The sequence below is a fragment of the Lissotriton helveticus genome, chromosome 9 (assembly GCF_964261635.1).
Source record: "Lissotriton helveticus chromosome 9, aLisHel1.1, whole genome shotgun sequence".
Lineage (NCBI taxonomy): Eukaryota > Metazoa > Chordata > Amphibia > Caudata > Salamandridae > Lissotriton > Lissotriton helveticus.
Genome location: NC_136070.1, coordinates 1,249,119,974 through 1,249,137,537, shown reverse-complemented (window position 1 = coordinate 1,249,137,537; position 17,564 = coordinate 1,249,119,974). Strand labels below are relative to the sequence as shown.

General features: G+C 52.6%; 1 protein-coding gene across 3 annotated transcripts in view; it reads left to right on the top strand.

The window, feature by feature from the left end:
- LOC144782429 (solute carrier family 26 member 6-like) overlaps positions 1-17,564 on the top strand; it is a 235,226-nt gene that overhangs the window by 132,566 nt on the left and 85,096 nt on the right. For all 3 annotated transcript variants that reach the window (XM_078661782.1, XM_078661781.1, XM_078661783.1), the window contains exons 13-14: positions 8,455-8,561; positions 9,994-10,063. In XM_078661782.1, the coding sequence (XP_078517908.1) occupies positions 8,455-8,561; positions 9,994-10,063 (177 nt within the window). The remainder of the gene's footprint in view (positions 1-8,454; positions 8,562-9,993; positions 10,064-17,564) is intronic.

Below are 17,564 nucleotides of genomic sequence, written 5' to 3'. Positions count from 1 at the left end.
TGTTCCAGGGGGGAGAGCCGTGGTTTGCCAGGGTGGTTGCTCTCGTCGGTAGTTCGTGTAGGGTCATGCCCAGGGGGTGACCGTGGCTCGATGGAGGGCCGATGTCGTCCTGGGCCCGCCATGCGGGAGGGGTAGGACCATGCCATGAGGGCGGGTCCAACACGCGTCCCCCCCCAGCTGAAGGCAGGGGAGAGTCACCCATCTTCTTGGGGGTTCTCCTCGCCGAGGCGGAAGAACCGGGACAGGCCATCCGCATTGGCGTGGTCGTTGCCAGGGCGATGCTCCATAGTGAATTCCATCCCTTGGAGGGAGATGGACCATCGCAGTAGCTTCGGGTTCTCGCCCCGCATCTGCATCAGCCACCGCAGGGGCCGGTGGTCGGTCTGTACCCGGAAGTGGGTGCCGAAGAGGTAGGGCCGGAGTTTCTTTAGGGCCCACACGACGGCGAAGGCTTCCCTCTCGATGGTGCTCCATCGTTGTTCTCTAGCCAGTAGGCGCCGACTGATGAAGGCCACGGGAAGGTCGACTCCCTCAGGGTTTACTTGGGATAGGACCGCCCCAATGCCGTGCTCCGAGGAGTCGGTTTGGACCACAAACTCTCGGCTGTAGTCGGGGGCCTGGAGCACAGGGGCGGTGCACATGGCAGTCTTTAGAGTCTCGAAGGCTGCTTGGCACTCGGGGGTCCAGTGCACCTTCTGTGGTAGTCTTTTGGAGGTCAGTTCTGTGAGGGGCCCCACAATGCTCCCATAGTCTTTTATGAAGCGCCGATAATATCCAGTGAGCCCCAGGAAGGCTCGGACTGCTGCCTGGGTGACCGGGGGCTCCCAGGCCCGGATGGCGTCAATCTTTGGCTGGAGGGGAGCCACCTGGCCGCTCCCTACTTGGTGCCCCAGATAGGTCACGGACCCTTAGCCTATCTGGCACTTGCTGGCTTTTATTGTCAGTCCGGCCCGTCGGAGGGCCGTCAGGTCCTCCCAGAGGTGTGTCAGGTGCTCGTCCCAGTGGAGGCTGTATACCGCAATATCGTCCAGATATGCGGCACTGAACTCTTCTAGCCCCGCCAGCACTCTATTCACTAGTCTCTGGAAGGTGGCCGGAGCGTTTTTCATGCCAAAGGGCATCACTTTGAAGTGGAAGTGGCCGTCGGGGGTCGAGAAGGCAGATCGCTCTTGTGCACCAGGGGTGAGGCCGATCTGCCAATAACTGGCCGTGAGGTCGAAGGTGCTGAGATACTTGGCGGCCCCCAGGCGATTGATCAGTTCATCTGCCCGGGGGATGGGATGGGCGTCGGTCCTGGTGACGGCATTCAGCCCCCGGTAGTCGACACAGAACCGGAGCTCCGGGGGTGCGCCGGGGGCGGCGGCTTTAGGGACCAGGACAATGGGACTGACCCAGGGACTGTTTGAGGGTTCGACTACCCCCAGAGCTAGCATCTTGGCAACTTCGGACTGAATGCAGGCCCGAACTCGGTCGGGAACTCGAAAAGCCCGGTGTTGTACAGGCGGCTGTCCCCGGTGTCTACATCGTGGACACACCACCGGGTGACCCCGGGAGTGAGGGAAAATAGGTCTGCAAATTGCCCCAACAGCTTTCGGCAGTCTTGGTGCTGTCCGGGGGTCAGGGTAGAGGAGAGCGTGACCCCTTCGACGGAGCCGTCCTTCTCGGTGGTGCTCAGGAGATCGGGTAGGGGCTCGGAGTCGTCTTCAGCTCCGTCATCTGTAGCTAGCAGCAGGCTCAGTTCAGTGCGGGCAAAGTGAGGCTTGAGCCGGTTAGCGTGTAGAACCCGGAGGGGGTTCCGGGGGGACTCCATGTCCACCAAGTAAGTGACGGGGCTCTTGCGCTCCACCACTTTGAAGGGCCCCGTCCATTTGTCCTGGAGGGCACAAGGTTCGACCGGGGACATGACCCAGACCTGCTGGCCCGGCTTGAACTCGATGGACGAGGCGTTGTGGTCATACCAGCGTTTCATCTCCTCCTGACTGGCCTCCAGGTTGGCCTCGGCAAGTTCCCAGAACTTCCGACTCTGGTTGCGGAGGGTCAGGAGGTACCGGTAGACATCCGGTGGAGCATCTCGGACAGCCGTCTCCCAGCCTTCTTTGACCAGGCTGAGGGGACCTCGGACAGGATGCCCATACAACAGTTCGAAGGGGCTGAACCCCAGGGACTTCTGGGGCACCTCTCGATAGGCAAACAGGAGGCAGGGCAGCAGGACATCCCATCTGCGTCGTAGCGGCTCTTCTAAGCCCTTGATCATCCCCTTCAGTGTTCGGTTAAACCGCTCTACAAGTCCATTTCCTTGGGGGTGATACGGGGTGGTGAACTTATATGTGACCCCGCACTGTTGCCACAGGGACCGCATATATTTAGATATAAAGTTTGTGCCCCGATCACTCACGACCTCTCGGGGGAAGCCGACTCTGGAGAAGATCCCCATTAGCGCTCGGCCCACCACGGGGGCCGTGATGGTTCGGAGGGGGATGGCTTCGGGATAGCGGGTGGCATGGTCCACCAGAATGAGGATGAAGCGGTGTCCCTGAGAGGTGCTGGGGTCCAAGGGCCCCACTATGTCGATCCCCACTCGCTCGAAGGGTGTTGTTACCACGGGAAAAGGTTGGAGCGGGGCCTTGACTTTCCCCCCGCTCTTCCCGCTGGCTTGACGGGTCGGACAGGTTCTGCAGTGATTGTTCACATCGTTGAGCATTTTCGGCCAGTAAAAATGGGTCACCAGGCGGCTGTAGGTTTTGTCCTGCCCCAGGTGCCCGGCGAGGGGCACGTCATGTGCCAGGTTCAAGAGGAAGTCTCTGAATCGTAGGGGGACCACATGCACTCGGCTGGCCCCCAGTTCGGCAATTTTCTGCTCACTGTATAGGAGATCGTGGTCTCAATAGACCCAGTGGGACCCCGATGGGTCTCCGGCGGCTTGCGTGGCGGCTTGTTGTCGGATTCCCTCGAGGGAGGGACACGTTTTCTGTTCCTGCCGGAACTGCTCGCGGGTGGGGCCACCTTCTTGGCGCCATTGGGCTAGTTCCGGAAGGTGGGCGAGCTCGGTGAGGTCTTCGTGGTTGGGCCCCTGGGGCCTGGGTTCAGGGTCGGCGTCCTCGGGGACGGCGGGCAGCGGAGGTGCGGGCCACTCCGGTTCTTCAGGCGGGCTGTCTTCGTTCGGGGCGGAGGCCCGGGCGGTCATGGATCGAGTGGTCGCACAGGCCCACTCGGGAAGGCCTAGCATCCCCAGATGCTCTCTCCGCTCGACGTGGGCCCAGGGGGAACTTTCCAGGTCGTTGCCGAGGAGGCAGTCCACGGGGACATCGTCCCGGACGGTCACCTTCAGCATGCCCGACACTCCTCCCCATTCGAAGGGGATACGGGCCATCTGGCACAAGCTCTCGGAGTTGTCCGCTGACCGTAATGGGCACAGGACGTTGGGCAAAATTTGTTCAGGGGTCACCAAATGGCAGCGGACCGCCGTCACGCTGGCTCCAGTGTCACGGAGGGCTTCGGCCCGGTGTCCATTAATGGTGACCCATTGGCGGTACTTTTGTGTGTTGCCTGGGATCGGGGCTCGGGGGATCATGTCTCTTTCACCCAGGCACACCAACGACATAGCGGCGGGCTCCCACTCAGCCTGCTCGGGGTCGTCATCCTCTTCCTCGCCTCTTTCTTCACCCAGGGCGGCGTCCGCGATCTGGCGGTTTGGAGGACCGGTGGTGCCGGGTCGTTGGTTCATCGGGCAGAGAGGATCATTAGCATAGTGACCCGGCCGCTGGCATCTGTGGCAAGTAACGTTCGGGCGGGGCCCCGGTCGTGCTGGAGGGGCCCCCCCTTCGGCCCAGGGCTGGCGAAGTGGAGGTAGGGGAGGACCCCGTGGGGGCGTCTCGGCCCCTGCTCTGGCCTCCTCCGCCACCTCGTGGTCGGTGGTTCCCCGGGGATCCCCGGCCGTAGTCTCCCATCGGACTCTGGGGGACTCGGGTGCTCACCCATCTATCAGCCTCGACATCGAGTTTTCGTGGCTCTGTCAGTTTGCTGTCGAGGAGATGCTGCCGGAGTTCGATGAAGCAGTTGTTGGAAAGATGTTCCCATATAATGAGGTCGACCAACTGCTGGTAGGTGGTGACCTGACTGCCTTTGATCCACCCCTCGAAGGCTCTGCTATAAAAATTCACGTATTCCACCCATGTGGTACCGGGGATTTTTTTACAGTCTCGGAATCGCTGCCGGTACATTTCGGGGGTGAGTCCGTAGCGAGTGAGGAGGGCGGTTTTCATGTGTTCGTACGAGGTCATCTCGGCATCGGGGAGCTCTAGCAGGGCGTCCCTCCCTTCGTTGACGAACTTCCCCCACAGGCCGGCGCCCCAGTCCCTGAGGGGTACTCGATGGGCGGTCATGGCTACTTCATAGGCTTTGAACCACTGTTGGATGTCATCGTTCTTATAGTACTCTTTGACGACATCCTTGGGTATGTGCACCTTCGTGTCCACAGGAGGGGGCGAGGTCTTGACCCCGGAGGCGCTGGCCTCATTCGTCTTGGCCTTGATCTCTAGTTCCTTTAAGCCACGCTCATGCTCGAACGTGAGTTTCTTTTCTTCGAGGTCTCTTTGTCTTCGTTTCTCCTCCAGGTCTCCTTTTAGCCGTAGTTGCTCGAGGGCTATTTTTCTTTCCGCCACCTGTAGTTCTCCGTCTAGCCGGAGTCGGGCTAGCTCTAGTTCGTGGAGCCGGTTCCTCTCTCGTTCTCGGGCGTCTTCGTGGGAGAGGCCCGTGTCTAGGTTTGCGGGTCTTTCCCTCGCTGGGGACGCATCGGTCTCCGGGCGTCCGTTCGGGCCCGGGTTATCTTCATTCTGGGGTGGCGTGTCTTCGGCTTCCACCCATGTTTGCAGGGCCGATTTAAAGTCTTCCTTGGTGCTTAGGCCAGTGGTAGCGATCCCCAGGTCTTTGCAGAATTGTTTCAATTCCTTATGACTGAACTCTTCCATTTTCTCTTTCCGGAATTCTGCAGTCGGTCTGGTTTCTTGAGTAGTCATGGTCGCGGTGTGTTTTTATCGGTAGCGGGTGAATCACTCTCTGTACGATTTGCGTTGGCTCGGATCGCACCGCCTGCCACCAATGTTAGAAAGGTGATCCCGGGGGAGGCAGAAGATGTCTGAATGACCACCCCTAGGTCCACCCCTCCGTCTAGAAGTAGCCGAGCGTTATCGAGAGGCCTCCTGGGTGAGGGTCCTCTCCTAGGATCGTACAGCAGAGTAACCACACCACTACAAATGGACACCACACAAGAGGATAAGTTCTTAGGCTTTATCAAGAATAAAGGTTGCTTGTCTTCAGCGATATGTACAGGCAGATCGAGGGATCTGAAAAGTCTCGTAAATAAGGGACAGGGTAGCGGGACAGTCTCAATACTGGTGAGGGACGGGATACCCTGCGCACAGCTCTCAATCCTCGAGCCGGGGGGTTCCGAGAGGTCGAGTCGCGGCAGCGCCAGCAGAACTCGACAGATGGTCTCTAACGGAGAGGGGGCCGCAGCAGCGCCAGCAGGCCTCGAGGTGGTTTCGGCGAAGATGGGCCGCGGCAGCGCCAGCAGGCTCCAAAGATGGTTCAGCTAAGATGGACCGCTGCAGCGCCAGCAGGCTCCAAAGATGGTTCAGCTAAGATGGACCGCGGCAGCGCCAGCAGGCTCCAGAGATGGTTCAGCTAAGATGGACCGCGGCAGCGCCAGCAGGCTCCAAAGATGATTCAGCTAAGATGGACCGCGGCAGCGCCAGCAGGCTCCAAAGATGGGTTCAGGCTTCAGGGTAATGAGTTCTTCTCGGGTCAGCCGCGACAGCGTCAGCAGGGCTCTTGACTCCAGGATACAACTGGCGTCCTACTCCAGCGCTGGCCCAGATATAGGACTGGAGTCCTTTGATGTCCGGACCCTCGCGCCTGGGGGTCAGAGGGGCCGGGATGGTGGTGTCCAGGGAGTCCGGAGGGCGATCGATACCAGGCGTCCGGGGACGGCTGGAGGGCCATCGAAACTCCCCTCCTCTTGGATCCGTTGAGCGGCCACTCTACCACCCGGGGGGATCTTGGTGCCTCGATGTCGGGGCTCCGCTGGGGCCTTGGCCAGGGCCGAGGCCACGTGATCGGGACGTGATGGGCCCAAGATGGAGTCGGGCGAGGCCATGTGCTCGGGACGTGATGGGCCCAAGCTGGAGTCGGGCCTGAAGGGGTGATCCGGAGTGGTAGCCAGACCGGCAGTGGTGGGGCGTGCAGGGTACGCCATGTTCCAGGGGGTAGAGCCGTGGTTTGCCAGGGTGGTTGCTCTCGTCGGTAGTTCGTGTAGGGTCGTGCCCAGGGGGTGACCGTGGCTCGATGGAGGGCCGATGTCATCCTGGGCCCGCCAGGGGGGAGGGGTAGGACCACGCCATGAGGCCGGGTCCAACAAGAGGTGACTGTAATTGCCTTATAAAGAGTGACCTTGATAAGGCTGGACTCACTCTGGTGGCCTCCCCCATCCTCATCCCCTCTTGCATCATTCACCTGAAGACTTGTACTTACCAACGTTTGGAAACTCTTCAGTCCTGAGGCAGGGAGATTCACATTCCTATCAGGAGTACACAAATCCTTCTCCAGTCCACATTATTTCTTCACTTCCACCACCAGCTGTCTGCATCTATTAACCACATTGACCACTCATGTGTGGGGCCTATCTGATCATGCCCCGATCAAGATCCTAATATCCTGCACTAACCCACGGAGCCACTCTCTTCGGAGTCTAAATTCCTGGCGGCTCAACATCATTTCGCAACACCCTAACAACAAAAAGCAAGCAGTACATCCAACCTCATTCACATGCATCCGGTGTCCCATTGAGGGCCTGCATGGGGCGCATTGGTATGCATGCTGAAACAATAATGCTGGCCTTATAGGGACCAGTATTTCTATGCTGTTGTGTAAGACTGTTCTTTTAATATAAATTCCATATAAAAAGATTGATTGAAAAAAAAGCTCTTGGTCTGCAAACGCCAGCTGTCATCTAGGTCCCTAGTCCCACGCCCTTTGGAACCTGTTGGGCATGTTTAGCCAACTGTTCATTGTTGACCTGCCCTTATTCAAGCTTCCCAGGATGTTCGTGATGCAGTGAAATTAGTCCTGCATTCTGGTTTGGGCATGACCGACTGTTTAGGTCAAGCAATCGGCACCAGTGTGGCACTTTTTCTCCATGCCAGGATCAGGTCTACAAGCTTCTTTGGGATGTCCTAGCATCACTGGTGGACATGTTGTTTGGTGGCTCTCGCCTCTCTGGTGAAAAAGCACATTCAGCCCTGAAAAGATTTAGAGCCCTATGTATCATCATCCAGTTTTGCGATTCTCAAATAGCGATTTTTAAGAAATCGCTATTTGAGAATCGCAAATATGTATGATTGCACCAAATCGCTTTTTTTTGCGATTTCTTAAAATTCCTTAATTGCGATTAGCAAATTGCGAATCTCAATTAAGGAATACTTTCCCATTCATTTCTGTGGGCCAGGAGGCCCATAGGAATGAATGATAAGTTATTCTCAATTTGCGAGTCGCAATTTGCTAATCGCAAATTGAGAATAATTTCAAGGGTGCAGGGGTGTCCAAAGGACACCCTGTTGCGCCCCTGAAATATGCATGGGTGCACATGTGGCGCACATACATGCCCTAAGGGCATGTATGTGCGTCACATGGCACTTAGAAAAATGCAAAAATGTGCATTTTTCAAGGAATTCAATTTGCGATTCCTTAAGGACATTTTGCAAACATTTTTGGCTTCTTACATTGCATTTAAGGAATCGCAAAATTTGCAATTCCTTAAATGCAATCGCAAAATAAGGAATCGCAAATTTTGCGATTCCTTATTTTGCATGCAGATTTGTGTGATTCCTTATTTTGCATGCAGATTTGTGTGATACATACCATTTTGCGAAAATGCGTTCGCAAACGCGAATGCATTTGGGCATGATACATATGGCCCTTAGGGAGAATAAGTCCACAGAACATTCCTTGGCTCTTTCTGCCTCCCACCAAACAATTTCACCAACACTTCGCCCTCTTCTTGGCTATGGTGGGGGTTTTCTGTTTAGTCAATTCCAAACCCCTCCACCAGATTAAAACAATCACCCAGGACAGAAGGGACCACATGCAGCTTAACTCTTCACCCCTCCTGCATCAGTAGCCGCAAAACCCTTTTGCGTGTCCTTGCGGCACACAGCCACTCTGTCGTAGGCAGGTCTGTGCATTGAAATCTGATGGCATGTAATTTCCTAATGTAAACAACACCTTACCATAGAGTGCCACGGTAACACAGCAAACATTTAAATGCAAGTCTCAACCACAGCACTCTAACACATTGCCATTACAAAATAGGCTGTCTTCACCATAACGCAACACTTTATACAGCATGACTCTTAAACGTGAGCACTGCTTTTCAAGGCTGTCTTCTCCTGTCTCTTGCAGCTGGTCTGGGCGGTGACGTTTGTGGCCACCATCTTACTGAACATGGACGTGGGGCTCGTTGTCTCCGTGGTGTTTGCTCTGCTCACTGTCATCTTCAAAACACAGTTGTAAGTACAATCACCCACAATATGAGCAAGCGGAAGTGAATGTGCATGGATTTTGAAGTACACAGGCAGTATTTTTTTTTACCTTGTTGCCTAGTTACTAAATAGATAATTATGCAACATGTCTGTGTCTGTTCACCATTGGCTGTCTCTATTTAGTGTTCAACTCTGTCTTTGCTTTGAAGCTTTTTTTAATGTATTTATTTTTACAAATGCTGCCAGCTTGCAGGGTGTAGCCCCCCTTAACAGTGTCCCTCCCCCTCCAGAAAGCGGTTCTTGCCTACTCCGCTGACCCCCAGGTGTCCTAGTACCACCTCTCCAGCAAGGGTTTGGGTATAATGCACTAGGATGTGACTCATTGCTGCAACACTAGTGGAAGAGGCTCTCCAGCACAGCGGGAGAGATTTTTTTAATTTAAATTTTTTACAGAGTTTATATAGCGCAAACCTGGCCCGAATCGGGTATGAGATTTTTACATAGCAATAGTTGCATTACATGAGGACACATTCATTTTAAAAACATTTTTTTTTGTTAGGCACGCGGAGATTAAGTGATTTTCCCAGAATCACAGGATGTTCAGCGTCATTGCCGAGACTCGAACCCAGTTTCCCAGATTCGAGGTCGCCCGCCCTAGCCGTTATGTCAACTCCTCTCCTCTCTGAATTTGGACGGGCCACTACTGAGTCACTCATGGAGTGGTTTCCATTTGATATCAAACATGAGATAGGTGTCATTCATATCAAACATTCCGTGGCCCTTAGAGTCCCAAACTATGGTACCACTGGTCGAATGCGGGGCACTCGGCCCTCCTACCAGTGATAGACTATCATCAGTTCTTCGGCTTTCAAGCCCTGGATGCTCATGTGCCATTCGTTATTTGTCATTGCTTTCAGAGTTGTGGGCCAGCATCATCACCTCTGGCATGAAAGGGATCTGGATCAAATATGGAGTGCATCCCTAAGGTTGCCGCACCCCCTCCAACATCGAGGAGTAGCATCATGGTACATGGTACATGTGTTGTAGTCTGTGGAGAGTGTACAGCAGTTTTAGAAAAAAAAAATTTTGTTGAGGGTCAAACTCTGCTTTCCGCCCTCGTGACTCCACCCCCTTTCTTCTACCACACCTTGGCCCCCAATTTATGGGTTCCCGGAGTACATTTTTTCCAATTTCAGCATTGTTGCTCATGATTATAATCAGGTTGTGGGTAATTCACACCTTAATTAAGCTGCAGTCTGCCATTTTTCAGTGAACCTGGAAGTGATTCAATTAGGGACCCCGTTGACAGACTAGAAGCGGAAGGGCAACATATACACTTAAAGGCAGTTAGGAGGAAACTCACTACTGATCTCTCTGAATAAAAGGAGTAACTTCATGTTTGTCTAGTCTGAAGATGCAAGCTCTCTATTTGATGATTTTTATTTCTTTTTCCCCACAGGCCTCGCTATTCGATCTTGGGTCAGATTCCTGAAACTGCAATCTACAGAGACATAGCTGAATACCCTCAGGTGAAAGTGCACATCTGTGTGGTCAATCATAAAAACTTATCAATATTCATATGTTAATTGGGGAGCTGTCACTGACTGCTGTGACCCTACTGTGGGAAGGCCATCTGAGGTGTGGTGGCGATTGTGGCCCTGTCCTGGTAACTAGGAAGATGTGTTTGGCTGTTGTTTACAGGAGCAACCTATTAGTGTCATCACATTCAGAGTCTTAGCCCAGCAGTCAGCGTCAAAGTAATGCTCACTGATTGTTGTGAGAAAAGGTTAATGTTGGGGATGCTTAGGTGGGTGTAGTACAGTAGGGAGAGATGCTTTGGATTCCGGGAGACTGGTAGTTGCAGCGCGTGTGGCCACCGTCCAGGAGACCTCTCCCTCGCTCAGGTGTAGAGGGTGAAAGCACCGCTGGAAGTGTGATTCTGAAAACTACACTGAGCCCTTACTACTCCTGGACCTCTAGTCACGAGTAAGACTAGGTCCTCGCGTGGTCTTTACGGCTCATGCTGCTCTTTACGATCTCGGTCCGGTCTATCTTACGCGTTATAAACTTTATTAACAAAGCATAAGACTAGTTCCTGGTTACCACAAGATCTGTTGAGTCTCCTTCGAGGATAGTTTGTGACTACCCAGTGACCAACAGAATCCCCTGAAGGGGGGGGGGCACAGTGTAGCCCTGTGTGAGAAAAGTCACCTGTAAAACTAGATCCTAAACTGTAGGGCTACAAAAGGAGCTAATGAATCACCTGTATGTCTCTATTGTGGCTACCTCAGAGTTACAAGAGTCACCTGTAAAACTAGACGCTCACTACAAGAGCCACAGAGTTGCCTGTAAGTCTCAATCTTGGATATGATAAGGTCAAAAGAGTCACTGGAAAGACTAGATCCTGACTGCCACTGAATCCAAAGTCACCTGTAAGACTCGATCTTGTATACCCTAGGGTCAAAAGAGTCAATGGAAAGACGAGATCCTGACTGCCACTAGATCAAGAGTCACCTGTAAGACTAGATCCTGACTGCCACTAGATCAAGAGTCACATGTAAGACTAGATCCTGACTGCCACTAGATCAAGAGTCACCTGTAAGACTAGATCCTGACTGCCACTAGATCAAGAGTCACATGTAAGACTAGATCCTGACTGCCACTGAATCCAAAGTCACATGTAAGGCTAAAAGCTGACTACTATCAAATGAGTCACCTGTAGGATTAGATCCTGATTACCTTGAAGCCATTGGAGTCACCTGTAAGAATGGATCCTGACTTCCCCAGAACCAATAAGTCACGTTTGGTATTAGATCCTGATTCTTCCATGGACAACTGACACCTGTGAGTCTAGATCCAGACTACCTCAGGGTCAAAATAGTCACCTGTAAGATTAGATCCCGACAACCTCAGGGTCAAAATAGTCACCTGTAAGATTAGATCCCGACAACCTCAGGGTCAAAATAGTCACCTGTAAGATTAGATCCCGACAACCTCAGGGTCAAAATAGTCACCTGTAAGATTAGATCCCGACAACCTCAGGGTCAAAATAGTCACCTGTAAGATTAGATCCTTAATCGTCCATTATCCGAAATCACATGTAAGACTAGATGGGGACTACCCCAGGGCCAAAATTCCACCTGTAAGACTAAATCCTGACTACTACTGGATCCAAAGAGTAACCTGTGAGTCTAAATCCTGATTGCGTTAAAGCAAATGCAGTCAATGTTGTCACCTGTAAGAATGGATCCTGACTTCCCTAGAACCAATAAGTCACCTTTAGGAATGTGACCCCTGTTAGTCTAGATCCTTAATACCACAGGACCAAAATAGTCACCTGTAAAACTAGATCCTCATTCATCCTGGATCCTAAGTTGCCTGTAAGACTAGATGCGGACTACCCTAGGGCCAAAATGTCACCCGTAATCAATCAAGCAGGATTTGTAGAGCACTGCTGCTTCACCCGTGAGGGTCTCGAGGCGATGTGGGATCATGCTGACTGTTCTCCTATATGTTGTAAGACTAGATCCTGACTACCCCTGGATACAAAGAGTAACTTGTTAGACTACATCCTGACTACCCAATGGTAAAAAAAAATCACCTGTGAGGCCAGATTCACCTGTAAAACTAGAACCTGATTCCACTATAGGCAGGAGATTCATCTGCAAGACTAGATCCTGATTTACCCCAGGGTATGGTCACCTGTAAGGCCAGAGTCAGCTCTAAAACTTGTTCCTGATTCCACTATGAAGAATCACCTGCATCGCTAGATCCTGGCAACCCCGAGGAGTTGAAGAGTCACTTAGAAGACCAGTTCCTGACTACTCCAGGCTCAACACGCTTGCCTGAAATTCTGTTTTGGTAGCTTGACCAGTCTGACACATGGTAGACAAGGTAAAAATAAGGGCAGAAATCTGACTTGTTCCTGTTTAATGATATTAAAGTACCATGGATTAGTCACTGTCTAATTTTAACCACCCATCTGACCTACGACAGGTAATATTCAATACCAGTCAATATTCACCAGCTGTAGTGTCAATAATGATATTAATGAATTCACTATGTAGAAAAAAGCAGAGTAGGTGGGATATTTCTTCTCCATTTGGCTCCTCCTTTTATGTATCATTTTGTTTTATGATGAGAAAATTCTTTTTGTCCAAGTATTTTAAAAAATCTTTTTTTTTTGTCCCCTTCATTAATACTTTTTAGGTCGAGCTGACGTTAGCATTCATGCGAAGCATGAATGCTGTCAGCTCGACAACTAATGTGATCCGTTTTTAGGAGAGTGGACACCAAAGTGTTACGAGCGTTTTCAGTGCCGGATTTCACCTCGGGAGCGCGCAGCATTGTCTGCAGTGGCAGTGTCAGTTTCGCTTTTTTATTACTTTCGTTTTTCCCGAGGCTGGCTGAGGCTGGCTTGGAATGAACAGGCTTGCCCCCGCGCATGCGCAGAGTAACTCACAGCCCTTGCTTTTACAGACGCAGGCAGGCAGCCCCCACCCCTCTGCATGCACGCACGCACGCACACACAGGCGAGCGCATGCACACGCAGGCACACACATACAGGCACACAGACACTCGCTCACACACACACACCCCCCTCCCCCACAGTCACACGCACGCACACATACATACAAAGGCCGCCCGCCCGCACATGCTTTCCCCGCGCCCCCCCCCTTCCCCGCGCCCCCCGCCTCCCCCTTCCCCGCGCCCCCCGCCTCCCCCTTCCCCGCTCAGCAACGCACTCACCGGCTTCCTTCGTGCGGCGGCTCTCCTCAGCTGCAGGGCCCGGCAGCAGGACTCTTCTTACCTCCTTCTGCACCGGGGCGCAGGGTAGGCTCCTGCCTGCTCCGGTGCTCCAAACACGGCGGCTCCGTCCAATCGCGGCTCTTCCGTGGGAGGGGGGGTAGGCTCCCGCCCTCCTACTTCCTGTTTCCTGTTGACGCGCCGGCCTGCCTGACTTCCTGGTCGCAGGCCGGCAGAGTGACGGCAGTGATTTGCGGTATGTATTTAGTTAGTTATTTATGCATTTTTATATAGCGCGGACTTTACCCGAAGGCGGTATTTATTTATTTATTTTTTTGGGACGCTACCTTTTTATTTAGTTTTAAACATTGATGGCTGAATTTTATGGCACTGTACTTCTGAAGTCCCCTCGAGTTTGGTTACAATACTTTCTATCCAAGCCGATAGCGTAAGGCGTTTGGATATGTACTGATCCTGGACCCCATATCTGAACCGAGTCATCACATAATTCATAAACCGATCGAGCACTCGAAATCAAGACACGGCCCTTTTTTACACCCTTTTTAGTTGAAGTCATTTACTTTGTCCATTACCTCATAAACCGGCTTTAATAATGTTACCTCTCTTTAGGGGCTAACATGCAGAAACCCTGCAGCCTTTCGGGGGGATCCTATTCAGCCCAAGCTCATTACATATCTGCGAGGCATGCTTTATACTCAAGAGCCTAGGGGCCTCTTCGCATTCTGCAGGGGGGCATCATTTTGCGCTCCGCCACAGCAGGCTGCCTCTCTGTGCCCGTTCTGCATTGGCGAAGGCTTGTACCCCAGCTCTCAGGCAATTCACGGGTGCTCGGACAACGGCTTTTTAACTAATTTAAATGATAAGGTTTGCGGCTATCACTTGTTTGTTTAATATTACGGGCATGTGGGTTGTGTGATGCTGCATAAACAGATGCGTTTGGAGTTTATTTACCGATCCGCTATGGAGGGGCTTTTCTTTAATCTGTTGGTGGCTGTTTTTTTTTTTTATTTATATTGCGTCTTCATGTACACATGATGTTTGACTTTTTTGAGCAATTCGTTACGTTGGGCTTTTGTATAATTTGATACTAGCTGTTATTTTATTTATATTGCGTCTCCCGATGCTGTGTTTGCCTGCCCCGCCAGCTCTCCAAGGTTGCTATTTGTTTCTTTCCCATCTGCGTACATCACTTGCGGGATACAGGTAAATCTGCATTCTAGAGTTGCCTTTATTGTTTTGAGGCCGGGCGCAGGGGCTGCTCCGATGTTATCAAGGCTGCTATCCCACTGCTAAGGCGGTGCTGCACTCACTGCCTTGTTTATATTTGTTTTAGTTCCGTGATGCTCCGATCTTTGCCCCTTCCGAGTGGAGCTTCCGAGTGGAGCTTCCGAGTGGAGCTTCCGAGTGGAGCTTCCGAGTGGAGCTTCCGAGTGGAGCTTCCGAGTGGAGCTTCCGAGTGCAGAGTGGAGCTTCAGAGTGGAGCTTCAGAGTGGAGCTTCAGAGTGGAGCTTCAGAGTGGAGCTTCAGAGTGGAGCTTCAGAGTGGAGCTTCAGAGTGGAGCTTCAGAGTGGAGCTTCAGAGTGGAGCTTCAGAGTGCAGAGTGGAGCTTCAGAGTGGAGCTTCAGAGTGGAGCTTCAGAGTGGAGCTTCAGAGTGGAGCTTCAGAGTGGAGCTTCAGAGTGGAGCTTCAGAGTGGAGCTTCAGAGTGGAGCTTCAGAGTGGAGCTTCAGAGTGGAGAGTGGAGCTTCAGAGTTGAGATTCAGAGTGCAGAGTGGAGCTTCAGAGTGGAGAGTGGAGCTTCAGAGTTGAGATTCAGAGTGCAGAGTGGAGCTTCAGAGTGCAGAGTGGAGATTCAGAGTGGAGCTTCAGAGTGCAGAGTGGAGATTCAGAGTGGAGCTGCAGAGTGGAGATTCAGAGTGGAGCTTCAGAGTGCAGAGTGGAGATTCAGAGTGCAGAGTGGAGCTTCAGAGTGCAGAGTGGAGCTTCAGAGTGCAGAGTGGAGATTCAGAGTGCAAATTCAGAGTGCAGAGTGCAGATTCAGAGTGGAGCTTCAGAGTTCAGATTCAGAGTGGAGCTTCAGAGTGCAGAGTGGAGCTTCAGAGTGGAGCTTCAGAGTGGAGCTTCAGAGTGGAGCTTCAGAGTGGAGCTTCAGAGTGGAGCTTCAGAGTGCAGAGTGGAGCTTCAGAGTGCAGAGTGGAGCTTCAGAGTGCAGAGTGGAGCTTCAGAGTGGAGCTTCAGAGTGGAGCTTCAGAGTGGAGCTTCAGAGTGGAGCTTCAGAGTGCAGAGTGGAGCTTCAGAGTGCAGAGTGGAGCTTCAGAGTGCAGAGTGGAGCTTCAGAGTGCAGAGTGGAGCTTCAGAGTGGAGCTTCAGAGTGGAGCTTCAGAGTGGAGCTTCAGAGTGGAGAGTGGAGCTTCAGAGTTGAGATTCAGAGTGCAGAGTGGAGCTTCAGAGTGCAGAGTGGAGCTTCAGAGTGGAGAGTGGAGCTTCAGAGTGCAGAGTGGAGCTTCAGAGTGCAGAGTGGAGCTTCAGAGTGCAGAGTGGAGCTTCAGAGTGGAGCTTCAGAGTGCAGAGTGGAGCTTCAGAGTGCAGAGTGGAGCTTCAGAGTGCAGAGTGGAGCTTCAGAGTGCAGAGTGGAGCTTCAGAGTGCAGAGTGGAGCTTCAGAGTGGAGCTTCAGAGTGGAGCTTCAGAGTGGAGCTTCAGAGTGGAGCTTCAGAGTGGAGCTTCAGAGTGGAGCTTCAGAGTGGAGCTTCAGAGTGCAGAGTGGAGCTTCAGAGTGCAGAGTGGAGCTTCAGAGTGCAGAGTGGAGCTTCAGAGTGCAGAGTGGAGATTCAGAGTGGAGCTTCAGAGTGCAGAGTGGAGATTCAGAGTGGAGCTTCAGAGTGCAGAGTGGAGCTTCAGAGTGGAGCTTCAGAGTGGAGCTTCAGAGTGGAGCTTCAGAGTGGAGCTTCAGAGTGGAGCTTCAGAGTGGAGCTTCAGAGTGGAGCTTCAGAGTGGAGCTTCAGAGTGGAGCTTCAGAGTGGAGCTTCAGAGTGCAGAGTGGAGCTTCAGAGTGCAGAGTGGAGCTTCAGAGTGCAAAGTGGAGCTTCAGAGTGGAGCTTCAGAGTGGAGCTTCAGAGTGGAGCTTCAGAGTGGAGCTTCAGAGTGCAGAGTGGAGCTTCAGAGTGGAGCTTCAGAGTGCAGAGTGGAGCTTCAGAGTGGAGCTTCAGAGTGGAGCTTCAGAGTGGAGAGTGGAGATTCAGAGTGGAGATTCAGAGTGGAGAGTGGAGCTTCAGAGTGGAGCTTCAGAGTGGAGCTTCAGAGTGGAGCTTCAGAGTGGAGCTTCAGAGTGGAGCTTCAGAGTGGAGCTTCAGAGTGGAGCTTCAGAGTGCAGATTCAGAGTGCAGATTCAGAGTGCAGATTCAGAGTGCAGATTCAGAGTGCAGATTCAGAGTGCAGATTCAGAGTGCAGATTCGGAGTGGAGCTTCGGAGTGGAGCTGAGCTTCAGAGTGGAGCTTCAGAGTGCAGAGTGGAGCTTCAGAGTGCAGAGTGGAGCTTCAGAGTGGAGCTTCAGAGTGCAGAGTGGAGCTTCAGAGTGGAGCTTCAGAGTGGAGCTTCAGAGTGGAGCTTCAGAGTGGAGCTTCAGAGTGCAGAGTGGAGCTTCAGAGTGGAGCTTCAGAGTGCAGAGTGGAGCTTCAGAGTGGAGCTTCAGAGTGGAGCTTCAGAGTGGAGCTTCAGAGTGGAGCTTCGGAGTGGAGCTTCGGAGTGGAGCTTCGGAGTGGAGCTTCAGAGTGGAGTGGAGCTTCAGAGTGGAGCTTCAGAGTGCAGAGTGGAGCTTCAGAGTGGAGCTTCAGAGTGCAGAGTGGAGCTTCAGAGTGGAGCTTCAGAGTGCAGAGTGGAGCTTCAGAGTGGAGCTTCAGAGTGGAGCTTCAGAGTGGAGCTTCAGAGTGGAGCTTCAGAGTGGAGCTTCGGAGTGCAGAGTGCAGATTCAGAGTGCAGATTCGGAGTGGAGCTTCAGAGTGGAGTGGAGCTTCAGAGTGGAGCTTCAGAGTGGAGCTTCAGAGTGGAGCTTCAGAGTGGAGTGGAGCTTCAGAGTGGAGCTTCAGAGTGGAGCTTCAGAGTGGAGCTTCAGAGTGGAGAGTGGAGATTCAGAGTGGAGATTCAGAGTGGAGAGTGGAGCTTCAGAGTGGAGATTCAGAGTGGAGAGTGGAGCTTCAGAGTGGAGATTCAGAGTGGAGAGTGGAGCTTCAGAGTGGAGCTTCAGAGTGCAGAGTGGAGCTTCAGAG